The 21,222-nt window shown below is 43.1% G+C and overlaps 1 protein-coding gene across 2 annotated transcripts in view; it reads left to right on the top strand.

Moving 5' to 3' along the window:
- Window positions 1-21,222, top strand: part of sytl5 (synaptotagmin-like 5) — a 44,407-nt gene that overhangs the window by 522 nt on the left and 22,663 nt on the right. For both annotated transcript variants that reach the window (XM_080786123.1, XM_080786122.1), the window contains exons 2-4: window positions 17,958-18,393; window positions 19,042-19,257; window positions 19,832-19,947. In XM_080786123.1, the coding sequence (XP_080642249.1) occupies window positions 18,275-18,393; window positions 19,042-19,257; window positions 19,832-19,947 (451 nt within the window). In that variant the 5' untranslated portion in view covers window positions 17,958-18,274. The remainder of the gene's footprint in view (window positions 1-17,957; window positions 18,394-19,041; window positions 19,258-19,831; window positions 19,948-21,222) is intronic.

The following is a 21,222-nucleotide window of genomic DNA, read 5'->3' as shown; positions in this document are numbered from 1 at the left end:
CAATTCAACTGAAAAAAAAAAAACAACATAATTGAAACTCGCTGATGCATTAATTAAGTTGTAACACACTAATGTCTCCTTCCGGGCGCGGGAGAAAGACGCCAACCCTTTCATAGCTGAACCAATTCTACGTTTTATGCCTAATATAAGTCCAACACAACACGGTCGCCGGTCGGTTCGTGATGCGTTGATTAACATCACCAAACTACTTGGCATTGAGCTCACGTCATTTAGACTAGAGCAGTGAAACATATACCTCACTGCCGTAGAACTTTAATAACTTACTGTTTGACCAATTAAGGCTAAAGGATGACAGCTGTCAGCATATACTCCATAAGTCCATATAGCCTACTGTCTAATTAATTGCAGTATAGGTCTATAGTCATAGTGGTTATCTCATATAAGTGAGAAATAACTGAAGATGACTGGACATTTCAATTCTTAGTTTTTTGTTTAAAATATATATATAATCTTTGCTTATTTCATCTGTCGTGGTGGTGGATATGATTTGTGGGTTGACTTGAAGAGATTCATTCTTAGATAAATATTATGGTGGTCCACGGTAGCATGAACAATAAGGTGGCAGAAGAGTGTGCTTGCTTTGCATGAGTCCAGTTGTAGTGGCGATTTTGAATACAGCATACAGATAGAGCTTCCTCTGGCCAATCAATACATTGTCCGACTCCTTCACCTCATGCAAGAGAGAAATGCATTTTTGGATTAGTTCTGTTTCTTCAGCAACCCGTGTCCTATAGTGAGGTGGCATGGCAGGCAGGGCATGAAACCATTTCTGGGAAAGATGTGGTGGCTAATATATCCAGAATTGTATTGGCCGCTTTGATTTCTTTGCAGTCAATGTTGTTTGATGCCGGTTTAGCAGCCAGCTATTAGTATTCACTGACTGGCACAGGCAACTGTCTCTTAATGTCACGCATTGTGGATAAACATGGGACATATTTGTTCGAGGCACAGACTGCCCTATTTCATATTTATTTTATTACATTTGCCACATTTTTATTTCCCTGATAGGCCTTACATTTGTTTATGATCACAAACCATTATAGGTTATAACTAATTCACAAGGTACATAAAGGAACAGGAAAGGGGGGAAGAGGAACTGGGGATTCCCTGAATTCTCTGCAATACAGCCAAGCCAGAGAGCCCATTTATCACAGCAGAGAGAGAAGCCCTGGGGACTGCAGTCACAGCGAATTAGAGCTCAGTCTCTCCAAGACCCTGTAGGAGTGTAGGAATTGGATGGGAAATGTGTGTGCGTGCGCTTGCATGCATTCGTGCATGCATGCATCATGATAACCATGGTACATCGCTGATGCGCCAGACTGATGTAATGAGGCTGTGCAAGCAGTCTCCAAGTTGGCGACACAAATCCTGTTACTAATACTCATACTCTGCAGGACATTCAACTGTATCACATAATATACAATATATTTTGGGGTGTAAGATGACGAAGGGTTCCGGACATAAGGGCTTCAACAGCAGAACAAAATGGCATAGCGTGTTGCTTAAATTAAATACATTTGTAAAATATAATTAGCTGCTCACAAACGTATGCATTTATTAGAGCGAATGTTGTGCACGGGGAACTCCCCTGATAAGGTGTGTTTGCATTGCTTCGATGCTGTTTCTATTGTGCTGCCGTGTTGATAAATGGTAACTGTGTGGCATTACAATATGATGTGAGGCTGGGCTTCCCTGCCGCCCACTCACTCACCGATGTGGCGCTGCCCCTCTGGTTTGTTCCGTCGTGCTTTAACCCATTCTGACCGGGCACCCATTTTGGTGTTGGCATCATGTTATGCTTTAGCTATTGAAAAATAGCAGATCTACAAGCTCATATCGCGCCACCGAGTGGCGCGATACGAGCTTGTAGGTCTGCTATTTTTTGAAAAATTCGAAGAACGACTGACATTTTTAGAATCTGATCTCAGGTCAGAATGGGTTAATCAGACCAGTGTGTGTCCCGTGGAAACCTCGTATGAATCTGATCTCAGGTCAGAATGGGTTAACCCAGAAGTGCATGCAGTGCCATTTGGTATGCAGTCTGTAGCCTCATGTTGGCTAGAGAGACAGACGTCACAGACATGTGGCATTCCCATTCATTCAATCACGACAGCCAGCCAGCCAGAGCCAGGCAATCAGTGGAACCCCATCATCCCCACATGGGGACTCTGCAGACATATAAAAAGAAGGGACTTGAAATGTAATTTGGACACATTGTAATTTGGACCCTGAGGGGATAATAATATATTGCCGGTCAGGAGAGCAACGTATTCCGCTGCTCTCTCTCTCCCCTGACCTCTAAAGTGTGAGGACACCTCTCCGTGATCGCTGCCCCTTTACATCCATTGCATCTTCTTCCCAGCCACTTTCCCCGGCGCTCCACTTAGTATCCCTGATGGAACAGAAGGGAGAAAGAATAGAGTAGGAGGATGAGGTGGTAAGGAGGAGATGGGGGGGAGGGTAAAATGGAGGATTGATCAGGGGTGGGGGCGGGAGGTGGGGGGGGGGTGGTGAGTTGACGAGTAGCGAGACAGACAGGATATAGACTCCCTAGTAATCAACTTAAGGTCTCAAATCACATACGCATAATCGCATAATTGTGGTGGCTCAGACACTTGTGGTATACAATAAATTGTACGTAGTAAATCTGGAGTGTTACATTTTTAACCCTGAGAGTGTAAAGGGTAAATTTTTACACTCAGTCAAATTCAATTAATCATCATCATCATCTATATTATTGTACATGTCATGAACTCTTTGTAAAATGACACGTGCTATTCTGTTCTGAACTGATGTGATGACAAAGGATCAGCTTAAACAAATCTATGATGTTTTGTTTCACTCTTGCTCTCTTTTACTCGCTCGCTCGATTCACTCACTCACGTAGCCTACTCTTTCTTTCTTGCGTCTCACACATACTGTGCAGTGTGCACATACAGGGCTCCCGTCTTTCTGGTAGGCCTGCTGTGCCGCTTTGAGAACAGAAAATGGAAGTAAACTGTACCAGACATGCAGCAGAAAGTTCTATGAAATATTCAGATTGTCTAAGCAAATGGAGGGGGAGAAACCGACCTGAAACTAGGTTAATAAGATCCAGTCCGCATCTCAAGCCCTCTCATCTTGTGAGCAATGAACTGAGATGAACACACAGTGCAGCCACCCACAGCAATCATCACACACTTGGTTGAGGAAGTAATGCAGTATTTTCTACGAGATCAAAGGTCCTTTTTGTTAGTTGCAGTTTTGTCACAATAATGGGTGTTTTGCTGTCATGTTCCCAGGTGTTTTGCCAACACTTTTGTCAATGGTTTTGATATGACCTAAAACAAGTCTGATTAATTAATTAATGTCAGCTTCATAATAGGGACGCACTTGCGTTAACCTATACCGTCCTATACACAGGGAACAATGTCTGCAATATGTTGAATTATTTCAAAATCTCTGAAAATGAAAACAAATTTGCAATGACTGCTCGGCTTCAGTCATGCGAGGAGGGAGCAAGTCAAAATCATTTAATAGCCACCTGAAGATCCAGCATCCCCAAAATATTGTATAGTTGCCTACGTCCAAACCTGTGAATCCGCCTACTCCACCGAGTCGACAGATTCTGTTCTGCCCTGATTACATGATGAAACATTTCTCAGTTGATAAAGTGCATGATTACCAATGTGCAGCACTCATTACTTTACTTCAAATTCAAACAACATTCGGGGGCTGCCCTAAGGTTTGACCTCCCGTTAGTTTGACCGGATTAAGGTTGGTGAGGGATGCGTTAAAACGACCAGACTTTAAACTACCTCCCCCTGGCCAGCCGGGGCACCTGATGGAGGGGAAAGGAACTGGTCGGAATAACGTGTTCCTTCCATGCGCTACGTCGGACTGGGGAAACGCCCCCCCTGTCAGGTGAAAAGAAGCAGCTTGGACTCCTCATGCATAGACAGAAGCATGAGTTCAGTCCGCTGCCCCCCCCCCCCAGGTTGGCAGAGGAAGTGTAGCGCCCAGGATTCACTGGGTGAAAAAATGGGTTGCAAAATCGTGGGATAAAATTTAATTAAAAAACGACCGGATTAAGGTTGGTGAGGGATGCGTTAAAACGACCGGATTAAGGTTGTTGAGCAGGGATGCGTTTCTCCCGTGCTTGCGGTTATGTTTAGGTTAGAGTTAGAGATAGGGTTAGTAACGGTCGATCTAATGGGAGATTACACTTTGGAGACACTTTGAAGGCTTTTATTCAAAGGGGAGATATTTTGTGTTGCCATAGCTACGTATCAGTGTAGACATCAAATTACTTTTAGGTGGATACATTAGTCTCTAGTGATTGGTTATGGAAAATTGAATCCCCTCTCGGAAATCGGTCACAGTGGAGGCGATGTTAGTCAGACTGAAAATGGAAATTAAGTGTAACAAGCTGACAATTCTGTTGCAGTCCTCTCTGCACATCCATGATGCAAAGGAGTGCTACATGTACAGTATATATCAGAAAGAATCATTACACAAGCATGTTGTGTCATATGAGCTTGTTTACAGCCTGTTTAAATCTGGCCCTTGGAAACGGAGAGTAGTGTTCACTGGGTCTAAAAACCAGATCACAAAGCAGTGTTTGTAGAAATCTACATCTGCACCGAGCATCACATAATTATTTCATTCAAATAGATGTACCCTACTATAGGGGAAACTGGTTTCGGTATTGGATATTGATCAGATTCAGTATGACCATGGAAATAATCGGTTATCTAATATCAGTCACTCTGCATGCTGCAGAGACACTCATCATCCACGCCGTCATCACATCCAGACTATAGACTACTATAACAGCCTTCTATGCGGTGCAAAAGTTCTCATACTTCTCAAGAAACCACAGTATGTGCAAAACTCTGCTGTAGTGTATACGCCTACTCACGATCCAGAGACCACATCACACCAGTCCTCCACGACCATCACTTGCTCACAGTCAAACAACTGCCGCTCGGCTCGTCACTCACCACCTACAAGGCCCCCCAACAACCAAGCCCACCCCCTACCTCTCTGACCTCTTTCACTGCCACACCCCCTCCCGTTCCTTTAAGTCTGGTAATGCCAACCACCTGGATGTCCATTGTCCCCACGACAAGTAAACAAACATGAGGTGACAGGGCTTTCTCAGTTGCAGTGGCGCAGCCCCTCTCCCTTTGGAACTCACTCCCAGCTCACATCTCCATGTCCTGTTGAAAACCAACCTCAAAACCCATTGCCCACCTATTTTGTTCTGTCTTTGTAAGGTGACTTTGAGTACAGGGAATTGGATTTATTATTATTATTATTATATTTTCTATATTTGAATATACGAAACCTTCATTCATGGGATTTCCTACTACTTGTATTGGGGAACACCCCACTTCCCCAATGAGAATTCTACGCCATAGTGTCTGAGCAAATAGGCATAATGATGTTGTTGTACGATAATGAGAGCGCCCCTCACTTCACACGGGGTGTAATCTTTACATTATGAAATGTATGTGCACCCCTATCATTTCCGTCTCTATTGTATTGTGTCATTTACAGTCAGTCTCATTATTTCTCTCCCTTCACCTCACTGCCCTGTACCTTTTTCATAATGCATACCATTTCCAGAATTGTGGTGGCACTCGCATGCCCCAGACAGACAAAGATGGGGAGAGCGAGTGCGTGCATTCTGCGTATATCTTTCTAGATATTAGCATGCCGTAGTCTTTAGTGTGCCGTATTACTTTGTCTCTGTCATCCAGCAACCTGAGACACTCATTATGGCCATAATTAACAAGATTAACAACCGACCACACTGTGGTCAGTGGAGGGTGATTGGGATCATTGCCGATGGGCTGGTGGAGCAGAGAGAGGGAAGGAGGCAGAAAAGAATTGATTGTCTGAGCCGCAAGGGCCGAGGTTGAGTTCGGTTTGATGTCTGTTTGCTGAAGATTTAAGCATTTTTGACAAAGCACAGTGGAGAAATTCATCAGCTGCACAATCAAGCCTTCATGAGTCATGACTAAGCAAAAATGTACCATGTCATGAGCAGTGGTCGTGGTATTGTATCGAGTAACAAGGAATAACTGTCACACTCCCATTTGTGATGCAATGGAGATGGGGATTTCAATTAATCTACATGGTTGTTCAATTGCTATTTTATGACTTTGTCAATTGCGGTAGGATTTCCACTTCAGCTACAGTATTTGTTCATCCATGTAATGTTTATTTTGAACAGCTGTACGCTCCCCCCTGCCAACTCTCAATGCATGACGAGTGTGCAGGCCGCTCACCTGACAGGGGAGTTTCCCCCGGTTAGGACTTAGCGCGTGGAAGGAACACGTTATTCCTTTCACCTTCCTTTCCTTTCACCTCCATCAGGCTGACCAGGGGGAGGCAGTAATAGTATTAGAGACCAGGATTGCTTGCTTGTTTTTTGCGCCCAACCTAGGGTATGGGCCATAATGACGCAAAGGAGATAACATGCCCCCAGTGTTCCCGGCGGGAATCAAACCTGGGACCTTCTGCGTGGAAGGAACACGTTATTCCAACCTGTTCCTAATTTCCCCCTCCATTAATTGTTGGGAACCAAATGGACCATTGCAGGTGTCAGGTTTAAGTTAACAAGGATAATTGTATCAAATGTCATTCAAATCACTTTCTCTTTGTCCTAACCAAACCTCTTCATCCATTGCCCGCACTGTACACACACACACACACACACACACACACACACACACACACACACACACACACACACACACACACACACACACACACACACACACACACACACACACTCACAATGTATCCACTTTGCCTCTAGCTTTCTCTCCACCTTGGTGTTTGATTGAAGGGCAATGTTTTCGTTGTGGCCGTGAAGTTGAAAATAAGAAAATAACACAATAGAATCCATAGTGTTGGCTTGTTGAGCCCACCGTGTCTTTTCTAATTTAGACAGCAAAAGATGACACCAGCAGCATTTCAATGCGATATCAGACGCTTCGATCCCTCCAGACTATAGACTCAGCATCTGGGTTGAGAATCAGAACAATGAGGGGGTTCCCAAACCTTTTGTGAGCTTGTAGATCGTAAATGTTTGCTTTCTTTCTTTTGTTTGTTTAAGTTTTTTCTGTTTTCAGAAAAACGTACATTTTTCAGATGTTTTTCACGTTCCTTTTTTGTTGTTGTAAAAAATATATATATATTGCAATAGAATAAAAGAAGCACAAGAGATCTGGGAAAGTGAGGAGGAGAAACAGGAGTGCATTGTGAGGAAAAGAGGACAGGTGCTAGGTCCTAGATAAGGGTTGCAAGAAGGGCCCGGCTCGGTTCGTTTGTTTTTCCCATTTTCTGCACCATTGATTTCTGCAGGAAGCCTGAGAATTGCTGCAGGCATGTTGAGGTATTACTAATGATGGCTCCACTGGGGATGCTAATGTTATTGTGACTGTGACATGTATGCGCTGTGGTTAAAAGGCTTGGAGGTTGCACATTTGTGTGCCTATATAGGACTCAGTACAGCAAAAGGTGAAAACCTGAGCAGGTCATTGGTCTGTTTGAAACTAATAAGGAAAGACGTGCTGCTAGGGTTCTGCATGCTCAACCAAGAATCCTCAGAGTGTCATTGCAGTGTATTACATTTGCCTATTGATTTCCAAACTTATAGCTCTTTTAGCCATATCTTGACTTAAATAGAATATATCTTTCCTCGCCTTTTCTCCTCTACACTGCACATGTTGGTTCCAAATGGTGTGCTGTATCTAACTGTATCTAGCTGTATCTAATCTACAACGTATTGCTACTTCCCCTGGAGGAACGATACGATCCGAGGGTCTCCTGGATCTCATATCCCCTTCATATCCTGCAGTACAGAGCTCTGCAGTCTGCGGTGTTGCTAGCCTCTGATGTCACGCTACATGTGACATATCTACATATCTGTAGGTGGTGCGTCTCCTTCCTATAGCACTTCTCTGTCAAGTCAAGTCTCTAACTATGATTCAATGGCACAGGGCACCACAATACAATTATTAATTAATTCAGGCCGGTTCCTATACATTGTCAGTCCGCTTACCATCAGTTCTGTGTGCCTGACACAGTGCCCATCCTTCTCTCTCTGACCTCCTTTGTTTGTGCCCCATGGAATTAAGGCCCCACACAGGACTGGTTCCCGAACGTTTTCAAGGACCCCCACATTTACATTTATTAGCCCACGGTACCCCCATTTGAAAAGACCCCGATAAGAGAGGATTTTTTACGGCTCTATAGCAGTGATTCCAAAACACATATTAATTTCATGGACCCCAGTTTCACATGCATTAGGCTGCGTCGCTGCGGTCCCCGATTTAATGGCATTTCTATCTCTGGTATACCCCAATTTATATTGTAAAATCAATGTTTGATTTAACTCAGTCTGAGAGTGTACAAATGGAACCATTTGTACAGTCTCTGAGTTACAGACCCATAAGGGTGACCCATTTGGTTCCATTCTATCATCTAGCTATAGTGACCCCCTGAAATTCCCTCAAGGACCCCTGGGGGTCCCTGGACCCCACTTTGAGAACCACTGCCATAGAGGTGCACGGCGTTTCCGATGTGGCATCGAGTGCCTTTCACATCGGGGTGCCGCTCGCCTAGTGGTTAAGAATACCACAATACCTGACGGCCTTTGCTGCGTGTCACTCCTCATGTGCTCTCCCTGTTTAAAAGTGCCTTTAGGTGACTAAATTCAGTCACCAAAGGCAACACAGCAGCTCAGGACACAAATCCAGGGTCTTTTCCAGCTGTATACTGTGAGTGTCTGCATCAGTATAAGATTGAGATCACAGACCTCTCTCCATAATTAGAATTACAAACATATGGCCAGAAGTGATTCAATCTTGTCTCTGCCAGGCCGAAGAAGGTGTGGCCCGAGTTTTTGCCCCCTGTCCACCTGTCCGTGTGTGTCCGTCCGTCCGTCTGTCCGTCCGTCTGTGGACAGCTAATCACTATTGGACCTATCGCCTGAAACTGTACACACACACACACACACACACACACACACACACGCACTAGGCCGAGGAATAAATGCCACATGCAACTAGGAGGCCGATCTTTGTATTTAAAAAAAATAATTGAAGGAAACAGAGTTGGCAGGGGGAGTGTACAGCTGTTCAAATTAAACATTACATGGATGAACAAATAGCTGAAGTGGAAATCCTACTGCTATATATATATATATATATATATATATATATATATATACATGTGTATATATATATATATATATATACATACACACACTCCTACAGAGTTTTGTCCGAGGAGCACATCTTTCTATTTATTTTCTATTCTTTTGTTTTCGGGCCAATTGATTCATAGCCCTGGGGAGCAGGGAGGGACCACTTCATATCACATTATCACTAAAGTCCCTCCGTCAGCCGCCCCGGCATTCTTAATGTAGTATCATTCACTTTTCAAATTGAATTCAGACTATAACAAAGTACGATAGATTTTAGTTTATCCGGTTATTGACACGGAAACCTTGAAGCAGAGTGCGGGGGTTCAGCGACCGCGGCATGATTGGCAGCAACGTGTGATGGACGGCTCTTAAGATGGTCAAGAGTGGGTCATAAGTGCTGTCGGTTATAGCTTTCCTGTGTGACCTGCCCGGAGGCTCTGATGAATTGAAAATGGTACTCATCCTTGAAGATGGTGGAGTGCCTTTATCAGTGTGTCGTTCCACAGTAACAGTCTTTGTATTGAGTTGTGCTTTCATGAGAAATGTACCCATTCTGCAAACTGTTAATAAGTACTTCAATCAATCAATCAAGTGTGTGTGTGTGTGTGTGTGTGTGTGTGTGTGTGTGTGTGTGTGTGTGTGTGTGTGTGTGTGTGTGTGTGTGTGTGCGCGTGTGTGCGACTGTGTGTGTGTGTGTGTGTGTGTGTGTGCGTGTGCGTGTGACTGTGCGTGTGCGTGTGTGTGTGTGTGTGCGACTGTGTGTGTGTGTGTGTGCGCGCGACTGTGCGTGTGTGTGCCAGAAGCCAGGGTTAGGGTCAGGGATAGTTTCCACTTGGACAAACATGTCACATATCATTGAACGTAGTGTTTCTCTTCCATTCCCAAACCCATTCCCTGCAGAACCATTTGCAATCTCTGTCTTCTCTTTAGTTGCCTGTACAGATGATGGTTAACTATTGATTTCGCCTTGATGTGCACAGTCAGAGAGACACGTCCTGCCCCAGGAAGTGGATTACATGCTTAAATAATGGAATGAATTGCATTTGGTCACATCCTTCAGAGAGATGAGTGAAGTGAAAACCACTTTTGAGTCAACTACCTGCCTTTAAATCCAAATCTGTTTTTGTTGTAAATCCATATAAAAATGCAATATGCATGTGCAGCTATAACATGGAAAGCCAGAAAATGTAAACATAACCACACACTCATTTGTGCATCCACCCATGTATGTGCAGTGCACTAGACTGTCCTGAAATACATTAGCCATTGGTATTACCAAGCTATAATTGCTAAAGCAAACCTGCTTACTTTCTTGTTAACATCGCATTTCACATTTTTGTTGACACAGTGTCAACGTCACTGGCCGCAAATAGGTTTAGCCCACCAGCTTGTTTTTATGTAAGCTGCATGTCAGCTTGCTCAAATAGAGGAAAGCTTTACAGGTCTATTCAAGCACACTGTATTATGATGATGACCCATAGCCATATTTGTCTCTGTGTATTATGCTTGATCCCCTGTGTGACGTCTGCCCAAGCTTTTTTTTCCCCCTGAGCGCAGCGTATGTTTTGAATTGTTTTGCCATTTATTTACGCTGTGCTGGAAACACCAGCCACGTGACTAGGCGCTGGGCATCTGTTGTGCCCATCCATGTGTGGAGCTTTTATCTGAGCCCTGAGAGTTTAAATATTTTCAACTCGTGGTGTTTGGAACCGTTTTCAGCTGGGAGGACATTTGTGTGATAGTGAAGAATGGGTTTGGCTTTACATTTGTCCCACTATCTTACAGTCCCGAGCTATCTTATGTATACGCTTTAACCAGAAGAAATAGACAATTTTTTCCCTCTGGAGGATGCATGGCTGAGTTTAAAGGGAGCTTGCATAAGAAAAGAAAATAACCCACTATAGCAGTTATGTACACAGTACAGTAACGGAACAGATGAAAATCATAAGGTGATAAATCTACCTTTGTTGATCAATGAATAATTTGCCTTTTGTTGCCTACATTATGTATTCTGCTGCCATAGCTCCTACAGTCTATTCTTGTGTTCGCTGGCCAAATTAAGTCTGACCAGTACTGGCTGAGTTGATGTCTCTTGTCGTTTAGTGGTCTCCAGAGACTTGAGTGAAATGCACTCTGACATTCAGCATCAATTTCTATTGGTGTTTGTGTGACATTAATGATTCAGGAGGCAGCAACAGCCTTTAAATTCCCTCCTGGGAAGAAAGCGCTGCATGCTATGCCAAGGCAAGAACGGCAAAGAAATGAGAGCAGATTACTATTGAATTTCAGTGAAGGCCATAAGTATACAGGTAATGTTTAATAGAGGAGCAAGAGCAACTTTACATTATAAGTGGAGAAGGCAGCATCATTTATTAATGAATTAGGCCATAAAAGCCCCATCAGCTTGGATACTTTTCACATCCAGGGCGTTGGGTGATAAAATCTAGATCAGACATTATGCAATACAGCATAAAATGTTGTAGCCTGTGGGGAAATGATCTAGTACAATACCAGCATCTATCAGGAGAAGATGAAACTGCTGAGAGGTGAGAGAGAAGAACTTTACATAGATCCGTGCTGATCTTAGCTGAACTAATGAGAATAAAGTAGCAACCATATTTTGTTGTTGAGGAGCTGACCCACATTTCACAAAAACAGAGTCTTTGACTCCTTCTCTCCGACATATCAAATGTACAGTATATTTGAGAATAAAGTGTGTCTTCATCTCCCTCTCATAGGTTATGCCGACAGTAACGCACGCACGCACGCACATGCAGAGCACAGAATTATGTGATACACCTGCAGAGCTTACCGCTGTGCCCAAAGGCTTCAATGAGGGGAGGTTGATGCTGAGAACACGAGATAGGAAATTGGAACGTTTATTTCCCCACGGACAAGCCCCTTTGATATAAAAGGGAAACGATCGTGGTAAATATGTATATGCAGTATGTTTTTCTTTCCCTTCTATGTGGCACTGAAGAAATGACCTCGGTGGTAGTATAAAAAGTCCTCGGTGTTCATTTAGCTCTGTAAAGATGAACCCAAATGGACCCTTTTACCACCCGGTTCTGCGGCGTTTTCTTCCCACAAACATCACCTTTTAAACAGCCGCATAAGTGGCTGCCTTATGACATGGCTGCTGCCTGCTGGATGTTGGCCCCCTCCTCCAATACACCCGTGGTGCCTAACTGGCAGATTGATGTTCCCGTCAATGTGCTTGAGCCAGAGTACCTCGCAACCGAACCGGACAGAGAGACGGAATAAATCACATAATGACATAATGCAACACAGAGACTACCCATTTACCGCTTTTAACACCCCATGGGCATCCGCCGCAGAAAGACACTACCTAACTTTGACATATAACTCTTCTCAGAAGATGGGCATGTATTCGAAATACATGTCTTCGTCATACGTATTTTCTGTATATTAAAATACAGATATTAAAATACACAAAAAGTATTTTAAAATACACAAAAAAAGTATTTAATGTATTTCAAATACATGCCCTCTTCTCGTCACATTCCTCATACAGGCACTGAAAGACATGCGTATAACCCCACAGCACATCATAATTTTATGAAAATTACAACAAAATATACACGTAGTAAGTGCTTTGCCTCTGGCAGTTTTATAGGGCTGAGGTTTGAACGTTTTCCTCAGCGCAGTGTTTACTCAGGGCACAGCGAGTGGTGGCAGCAGGAATGCGTGTTGTGTGTACTCAGGGAGGGTCGTCCCAGGACTCCACGCCTACTGCAGCAGCACACAGCTGAGGCATTGAGATATAAACGACCGCGCTCACAATATGTCAGCGTTAGTGTGCCAGCCAAGACAAACATCACATCCATGTTACTGTAAGTTTGAGTCATGATGTGTACACATACATGCGTCATTCACGGGTGTCCAAGTGTCACACGAGTACACATCCGTCAGAATGTCTTTGCTATGGGGAATAGGTTTGACTGAATTACCCTACGCAATTTCTGACCATTTACATCTTTTGGGACTCATACTGTGTGCATCAAAAGTGCTTGATATTCAAATTGGATTTAAATTTCAGTATATGCGATATCATGTCATTTCATAAATGGTCTTCTCACCAACTGTCCGTCGCAACAGTTAATAATGTATGCATGGAATGTGTATTGTTTCCATTAAAATAATAATAATAAACAAGAAAAACAAGCTATTAAGATGTTTTGCAGTGTGCTATAGGCATATAGTGTATGCCATCACAGCTGACAATGTTCCAGAACTGTCAAATAACCAGCTCGGTACAACAAAAGAGTCCTTAAAGAAGATGCAACTTCAGCAGATTTGCTCATTAGTTTGTATAGGTGCAATAAATACAGCAAATTCTGCTGCCTGGAGCCTTCTGTCTCATGCTGGGCCCCAGGCTGCATCCTAAAACATTTTTTAATGGCGTGGAAACCTAGGGGGTTAGCTGTCTAGAAGAGCGTGTGTGTGTGTGTGTGTGTGTGTGTGTGTGTGTGTGTGTGTGTGTGTGTGTGTGTGTGTGTGTGTGTGTGTGTGTGTGTGTGTGTGTGTGTGTGTGTGTGTGTGTGTGTGTGTGTGTGTGTGTGTGTGTGTGTGTGTGTGCGCGTCTAATCTCGCAAACCACTGGACCGATCCGCACCAAAGCATACTGCTGGTTAGGCCAACAGAGATGTTCCATGAATATTTTACTCTCAGATCTACCGCCGTCTCACTATATCTGGGCAGAGATCAGCAGTGAATTCCGTCTTGTGTTTCTTAGTTCTATGTTACAGTGATATAGAACTATACAAAATCAGACTTAATTGCCACTTCATGGTTAATATTATACCACACTTTTATCAACCATTTCAACCATTTTGAAACGGCACTGCCTCTTGGGGCGTTCTCAGTCTGTTTGTATGGAGATAACAATCAGTCCATCTGTGTCCCCATATTTCCTTTGTGAATTTTGAGCCCAAACCCAGTCACTCCAGAAAGTTGAGAATATAATCCTCTTTAGATGGCTGTACGTCAGTGAACACAGAGATCACGAATAGCGTGGTGAAGCTGCAGGCCGGCAAATATTTATCAGTTTGAATCTCCCTCATTTATGGTAGAATCTTGTCATCTATAAATCTTAATTTATTCACTCAATTACACCACGGCCACGCTCGCAGTTGGGTGATTCACTTGTTCCGATGCGGTTCTAGGGTTACTTTACAATGCTAATCACTGATCTTGGGTTGCGACTGATGCTGGAAAGATGTCCCGCCTCATCATTAGCACTAATTCATGTAAAAGAGAAGAGCAGGCAACGAGTACGAGAGGATTGGACGAGGATGAGAGAGAGAGAGAGAGAATAATGAATAAGGACACCGCCACTAATGATAACTAGCTTCATTGCATTCCAACTTTATATTGACCCGTGTTGTTTTTTGTTAGTTCAGTTGTCTTTTAACATTGGAAATTGTGTGGATGCATTTTATTGTTGGAGTTTATTTTATGTTTCTGTAATGATGTAATGATTACCTCTTCTATACATGTATCTAGTCTCTCGTAACCCAATCTGAGAATCCCATCGTCAAATATTCGGGAAAACAGCGGCCCCTGTTGTTCACAGTCTGTCTTGAGAGACTACTCGTAACCAAACAACCAGAGATATGTCTGCGGAAGTCTTAAATTCAATGTACAGACTAGAACAGCAGCATGGACGGCCCTGCTAACAGCATCACCGTTCCAATTGGAAGGAGCGCCCTAAAGTCTGCATCGGTTCTGTTAACTTTATATGAAAAGACATTCCTAACCGGCTTTTAGGCTTTGTAAACAAAAGTTGCACAAAACGCGATACGGTTTGAGCTTGTAGATCTGCTATTTCCACTATTCTTTTTTCAAATGTTTTGGATATATATGATTTCATGTCAAATATTATGACGATAAAGCGATGATCTCAAATATTTGCGATAAAGCCATTATGTAATAATTGTGACAGGCCTACTACACATTACAGCCCTCTACATTTTACTGAGCAATATAATAATCAATGGCTCCCTCTTTACTGCTGCTATCGGCCTCCCTCATAGCCTAAGGTGTTCCTTTTCGCTCTGTTTTCTATTCACATCATCATCATCCTGTTGCCTACATTATTTACTAAGCTACTTGAAAGCAGAACATTGGTACTTGAAATCCTGAATCATAATTGCTGCACTGACCACGTTGACATGGTTGTCTGCTCACCACAGGTAGCGGTGTAATGGTGATGTTCTTTTCTCTGTGGTACGGCATTTTAATGATTTCACGTGCACGCAAGTACACCAAACTAAGTGGCGACGCGAGGTTAGAGCCATACTGCTGTGTTGCTTGCTTTTAATACTTTGTATGTGGACGTCCAGGTAAACGGTTAAACCTGTTGTTAAAGTAGCGATTTGATTTGGGTCTTTTGCGTCTTGAATCTAGGGGAACGCGTTCTAGCGTACACATGCATGCACCGTGCCGTACCTGCACGTCACCGGGTCACCGTGGTACCCCGCGTAACTAGCACGACACCACTGGTCACAGGAGAAGCGTCACAGAAATTACGATCTTGTAGATCGTCTATTTTCACAATATTTGTCTGTGGAACCGAGTCAAACAAAAATGTATTACCTCGACTCGTACAATTCCAAGTGCTTGTCATAAGGGTGGGGGGTCAAATATGATTACTATTGACATTGGCATGCGGCAAAGACCCAGCAATCCCACAGTGCACCACAGCATGCAGCTGAGTGACACTTACGCTGTTACCCCGTCAAGCAGCAAGTAACCCGTGGAGCTTTTGACATTACTGAGGAAATGTGAGAAATAATTAACACAAGCCTCACCTGCTCATTTAAGTGCAATAGTGCATGTAGATTAGAAGCACATTTTACACGAGAGGGTGTGCGTTATCGTGATCTTTGCACGCCAGTGAAAGCATCACTGAAGTGCCAATAATCACGATAACACACACCCTCGAGTGTAATATTGCAATTATAGAACAGTTATACCATCACAATACAAGTTATAAAACACATCAAAATGTATTCATATGGTGGGACATTTTCTCTCTCAGCTGAACATTTTCTGTTCAGCACAGCTGATTTCTGTGTGCTGTCATGCTCGTTTTAAGCACGGTGTGCTGTTCTGCTCGTTTGAAGCACGGGTAGTTATTTCAACCAATTATTTCTTTTCAGCACTACCTGCTGTATAATTGTCCATAAATACCCCCCTTCTACTCATGGATGTAATGAAAATACAAAGGTTTACTAATAAGAACTGATGAATGTAGTGCTCTTTAGGACTAATTGTGGGCTTTTGTAGCTTACAAATATCTAGCAATTAAGCATTGTTCCGTTTGTACTCATGCTGATCAGTGTCGATTTAATGAAAACATTCATGCTGGCCATGTGAAAGTCGTAAAAAATTAAAGCTTAACCACTTAATCAACCGTGGTCTCCTAGGTGTGTCTATACTTGGTCGCCTCCTTTCTTCCCTCTACACACCAAGGGCTCCATCTCGCGCCAGGAGCCCTATCTCCTTCATTTATAGGGATTTAGTATTGTGTAAGAGGCGTTCCCCCGTAAAATATGCTATCTTGTGCCACCACCTAAATCATTAAAACACCTCCGCTACTCATTACATTATGCATGCATTACATTATGCACATGTTTGGGCGTTATGCAATTTAAACCAATCAGTGTGCCAGCTGGTGCCATTCCCTTTAACCCATTCTGACCGGGCACCCATTTTGGTGTTGGCATCATGTTATGCTTTAGCTATTGAAAAATAGCAGATCTACAAGCTCATATCGCGCCACCGAGTGGCGCGATACGAGCTTGTAGGTCTGCTATTTTTGAAAAATTCGAAGAACGACTGACATTTTTAGAATCTGATCTCAGGTCAGAATGGGTTCATCAGACCAGTGTGTGTCCAGTGGAAACCTCGTATGAATCTGATCTCAGGTCAGAATGGGTTAAGAGATCTATTATCCATAATCCATTATGCCCTGGATCTTGCCTTATGGAAGAGCAACGCGTGCTGCCTTGGAATACATTTATATTGGATACAGAGGGTTGTTTTGTGTGTGTACCAAAAACACACGTAATTTCATTGACTCACAGCTCGCTCAAATCTGGACCATTTAAAAAAAATCCAAGTCCTGTGTAATCTGTAAACATCGGCCTTTCATTTGGTATATAGGTCGCGAGTGTATACTGCCTCTCTTACTCTCTATGAAATGGTATCAAGCGAAAACGATCATTCGGGAAATCGGATTAATTAAACAGACTTACTGAACTATGGCGAAATCACATTGGAAATTACACCCATCTAAATCTAAATGCGTAATTCACAGAATCTTTTTATTACTTGCGGATAAAGAATGGCACACGATCGAGCCACATATCTCTTCACAGACAATTGCGGATCTATACAAGCTCACAACCAAGCTCACAACGCGTTGCATTTCGACCTGTTATGAGCTCGTAGTTTTTGCAGATTGTTCACCTAATTATGGCTTTGGCCTGAATAGGGACTCTTATGTTTCATGTTGGTTTCTCTTTAAGTCTATTTCTCACCTCAACTCATTGCATTACTTGAATACCATCTATGCTATTGCCGAACACCGGTTCAATCCGGTTGATCGGGGGCAAAAACAAACTTGTTGCATGCTGATATCATTATGACTTCAGTCATTTGATGACTTTCTACTTTCTATTTTCCATATCTCTTTAATTTTGTTTAGGTTTCCTGTGGAAAGGAAGGGGATTGCCGTTCCCCAGGTGAACCAGAGACACACCAGAGAAACTCTCGGTGACTGGGTGGTGGAATATGTTTTGATGGACCTGGACGTCTTCCTGATCGAGGGGGTTCAGACTGGGCTCACACTCACAAAAGAGCAGCCTCAATTAAAGCAGCACGGCACAAGTGAAAACTCCCAATGCACAGTACGAGGTCATGTGTTTCTTTTGTGACTGCCTACATGTGAAATCACCTTAGAAAACACCTCTTGATCCTGTGGCTGCTCTTCTTGGCTGGTTGTTTTGGAGACTACAAGGTCCAATGGAGCGGGGCGGGGAGGATCTGAATCTGTCCTTTCTGCTGGAGCATGAAAGAGAAGTGATTCTGAAGGTGTTGCAGAAAGATGAGAAGCTGAGGAAGCGAGAGGAGAAAAGGATACGGTGAGTTTCGTTGCGTATAACTGAACGGTATTAAGTCTACAACAGTGTTGTTTTTGGCAGCAAAATTTGATTTTAGTTTTAGTCTTTCTGAATAGTTTTCATGTCGTTTTGGTCACATTTTAGTCACCTGGAATGATTTAGTGTTAGTCTAGTTTTAGTCGACTAAATATCATAAGATTTTAGTCGACTAAATCTACAGTTGATTTAGTCGACTAAAATGTATTTTGGCGGGCCTTGATGCCGTCGTAATGACTGATTTTACACTTGCTGAAAATTGCCGATATACAAGCTCACGTGTTGCCGCTGCGCGACGCGTTGTGAGCTTGTAGATCGGCTATTTTCAGCATGCAACCAATATTGTAAAATGACTTATACTGGATCTCTTGTCCACTAGTCTAGTTTTTATTTGTTGACGAAATTGTCAGTATATTTAGTCTTAGTTTCAGTCATCATACTGTAGCTTAGTTTTTATTTAGTTTCCGTTTAGTTTTCGTCAGTGGAAAAAGGTCGTCGACGTACTTTTTTTGTCTTGGTTTTAGTCGACTAAATCAACACTGGTCTCCACAAACCTTCTACGATCATCTTTGTCATGATTTCTCTCTTTCTCACTCTTCGCACCTCAATGTCTTTCCTCTTCGTCTGATGCAGTAAGTTGAAGAATGAGCTGCTGGAGATCAAACGGAAAGGCTCCCGTCGCCCCCAAGAGGTGGGGGATCGTCAGTGTGGCCTCTGTCTGAAGACTTTGGGTTTGATCTTTGACCGAGGAGACCTCTGTGAAGAGTGTCAGCAACGCGTCTGCAACGAGTGCCGCGTGAAACCGCCCAAAGGCCGCCGGTGGAAGTGCAATGTGTGTGCCAAGATCTCGTAAGTGTGCTCGGAACAAGCAATTCTTAATGCACTCCAGATGGTCCAGGGGTTGCTGTTTAACAAGGCCTACATTTGTCTGCATTAACTCATAGACCAACAAGTGGAAAAAGCGGCACTCCAAAATTAGAGATGCAAGACTGGCTCAGATGCAATTTTCTCAGGTTTTTATTGAGACTGCTGATGTGTTTCGGCAAACAGCCTTCTTCAGAGCATATTACAAAGTTTAATCTGCTCTGAAGAAGGCTAAAAAGTTTAAGGCTTTACAGAGTAAAAGCGGCCATATCTTCCAGGCACCCCGAGCTTCTATTTTGAAAGAAAGAATCCCGACGCTAATTGTGTTAAAATGCATGTTATTTCTGCTTTAAGTTATATTTAGCACCCACTGCCTTAACCACGGGCAGTTTCCAGAGGAAGCGCACCTGCTTTTCTTTCTCTATTTGTCACCACTATGATGATCTCTAAATCCAGAGATTAGGAATATAAGAATCAACTCGCCAGTATGGGCATCTGGTGGGGGAGTTGACTGTCAGTGAGGGAAGATGTTGAAATGCATAATGTGTCTGCTTGGCAGGGAACTGAAGGTGGTCACAGGGGAGTGGTTCCTGGAGGAAAGGTCCAAGCGCTTTGAGCAGGGGACCATGCCCAGCAGTGATGTGGTCAAACAGACCATCATTAACAGTCCCATGGGTGAGCATGATCATTATTCATTAAAGTACCATACCATCTGGCATGTATAGTTCACTGACTACGACTCACTAACCTGACTCTGCCAGATTGCGGCAGTATTGAGTTCAGCAGTTCCCTCCTCCTGCCTGCATCTGGGCTCTCTCAAGCAGAAACGATGAAGCCGGAAGTAGCGGGACAAACATCTGATATCTCCATAATAATTTCAAGTTGTAGTCTTGTTAGGTTGAGTTTACATTTGTGCTGTGGCACAGCTTCAATATGTCACCAGTCTCGCGTTGATCCCGCCTCTAGCGGCCGCATACAGCCGCATATCTATCGCTCCGGCCAGAATTGGTCCGGAGTACATCGTCTCTGCCCGAGAGATTCCAGACTCACCCTTCTGGCAGAATGCAAATGTGGTTCAGCAGGGGGAGTGGTTCCACCAGGCTAATGACTCACAGTATCGATACAAAATGTGGCTTGTGGGCGGACATCATGATTGCAATGTTAATGATTGCAAAATATCCCAAAACATCTGTCTTGGCTTATGTCAAACATGGGGGACCTAACATGCCCAACGATGAGACACGTTGTGAGACCGGAACATCTAGTAGGCTACGTATTGAGGGCCTCCTATGTCAGGCTTTTGGTGTGTGTAACCCAACATTTTGTCCTAACACAAACATTAAGTGCCATTGACAATGAATGGACAATTTTGAGTGTTTGTGTAAACACAAACATTGCATAACGCAAACATTGATGATGAAGGTGAGGCCAGAATAAGATGATGTATGATGATGTGCGATAAGAGCACCCCTCACTTCACACGGGTGTGATTTTATTTTATTACTGGCGAACATTTTATAAAGCATGGTTTGTTTCGGTTTCGAGGAAGCCATTGATTCAGTTCATTTTGCAGTAAGAAATCCTACTTGAAAAGAAAATCGCTTGAGGTGTGTAATCCATCATACTAAATATAATGGCATGCTTAAATGTTTTGTCAAAGTGTAGTTATCATTGTGATTGAAAGCATTTTAAGTACCCATTCTGGGCATTATGTTATGCTTTAGCTATAACATAATTAGCAGATCTACAAGCTCATAGCGCTGCACTCACGAGCTTGTAGAGCTGCTATTTTTGAAAAATCGTGGCCCAAATCTTTGAATATAATATATATTCTTTCAGGGCTTTGTTTCTGGAAGGTCTCTGGAACTACATATTTTGACATTGGAGTCCGGGGGCCAATTACATTACATTACAATTCTGGGGCTCCTTGACCTGAAATAGTTTGAGAAC

The sequence above is a fragment of the Protomyctophum bolini genome (assembly GCF_963924005.1).
Source record: "Protomyctophum bolini genome assembly, chromosome: 16".
Lineage (NCBI taxonomy): Eukaryota > Metazoa > Chordata > Actinopteri > Myctophiformes > Myctophidae > Protomyctophum > Protomyctophum bolini.
The sequence above is the reverse complement of the archived record's forward strand: the minus strand, read 5'-3'. Positions and strand labels throughout refer to the sequence as shown.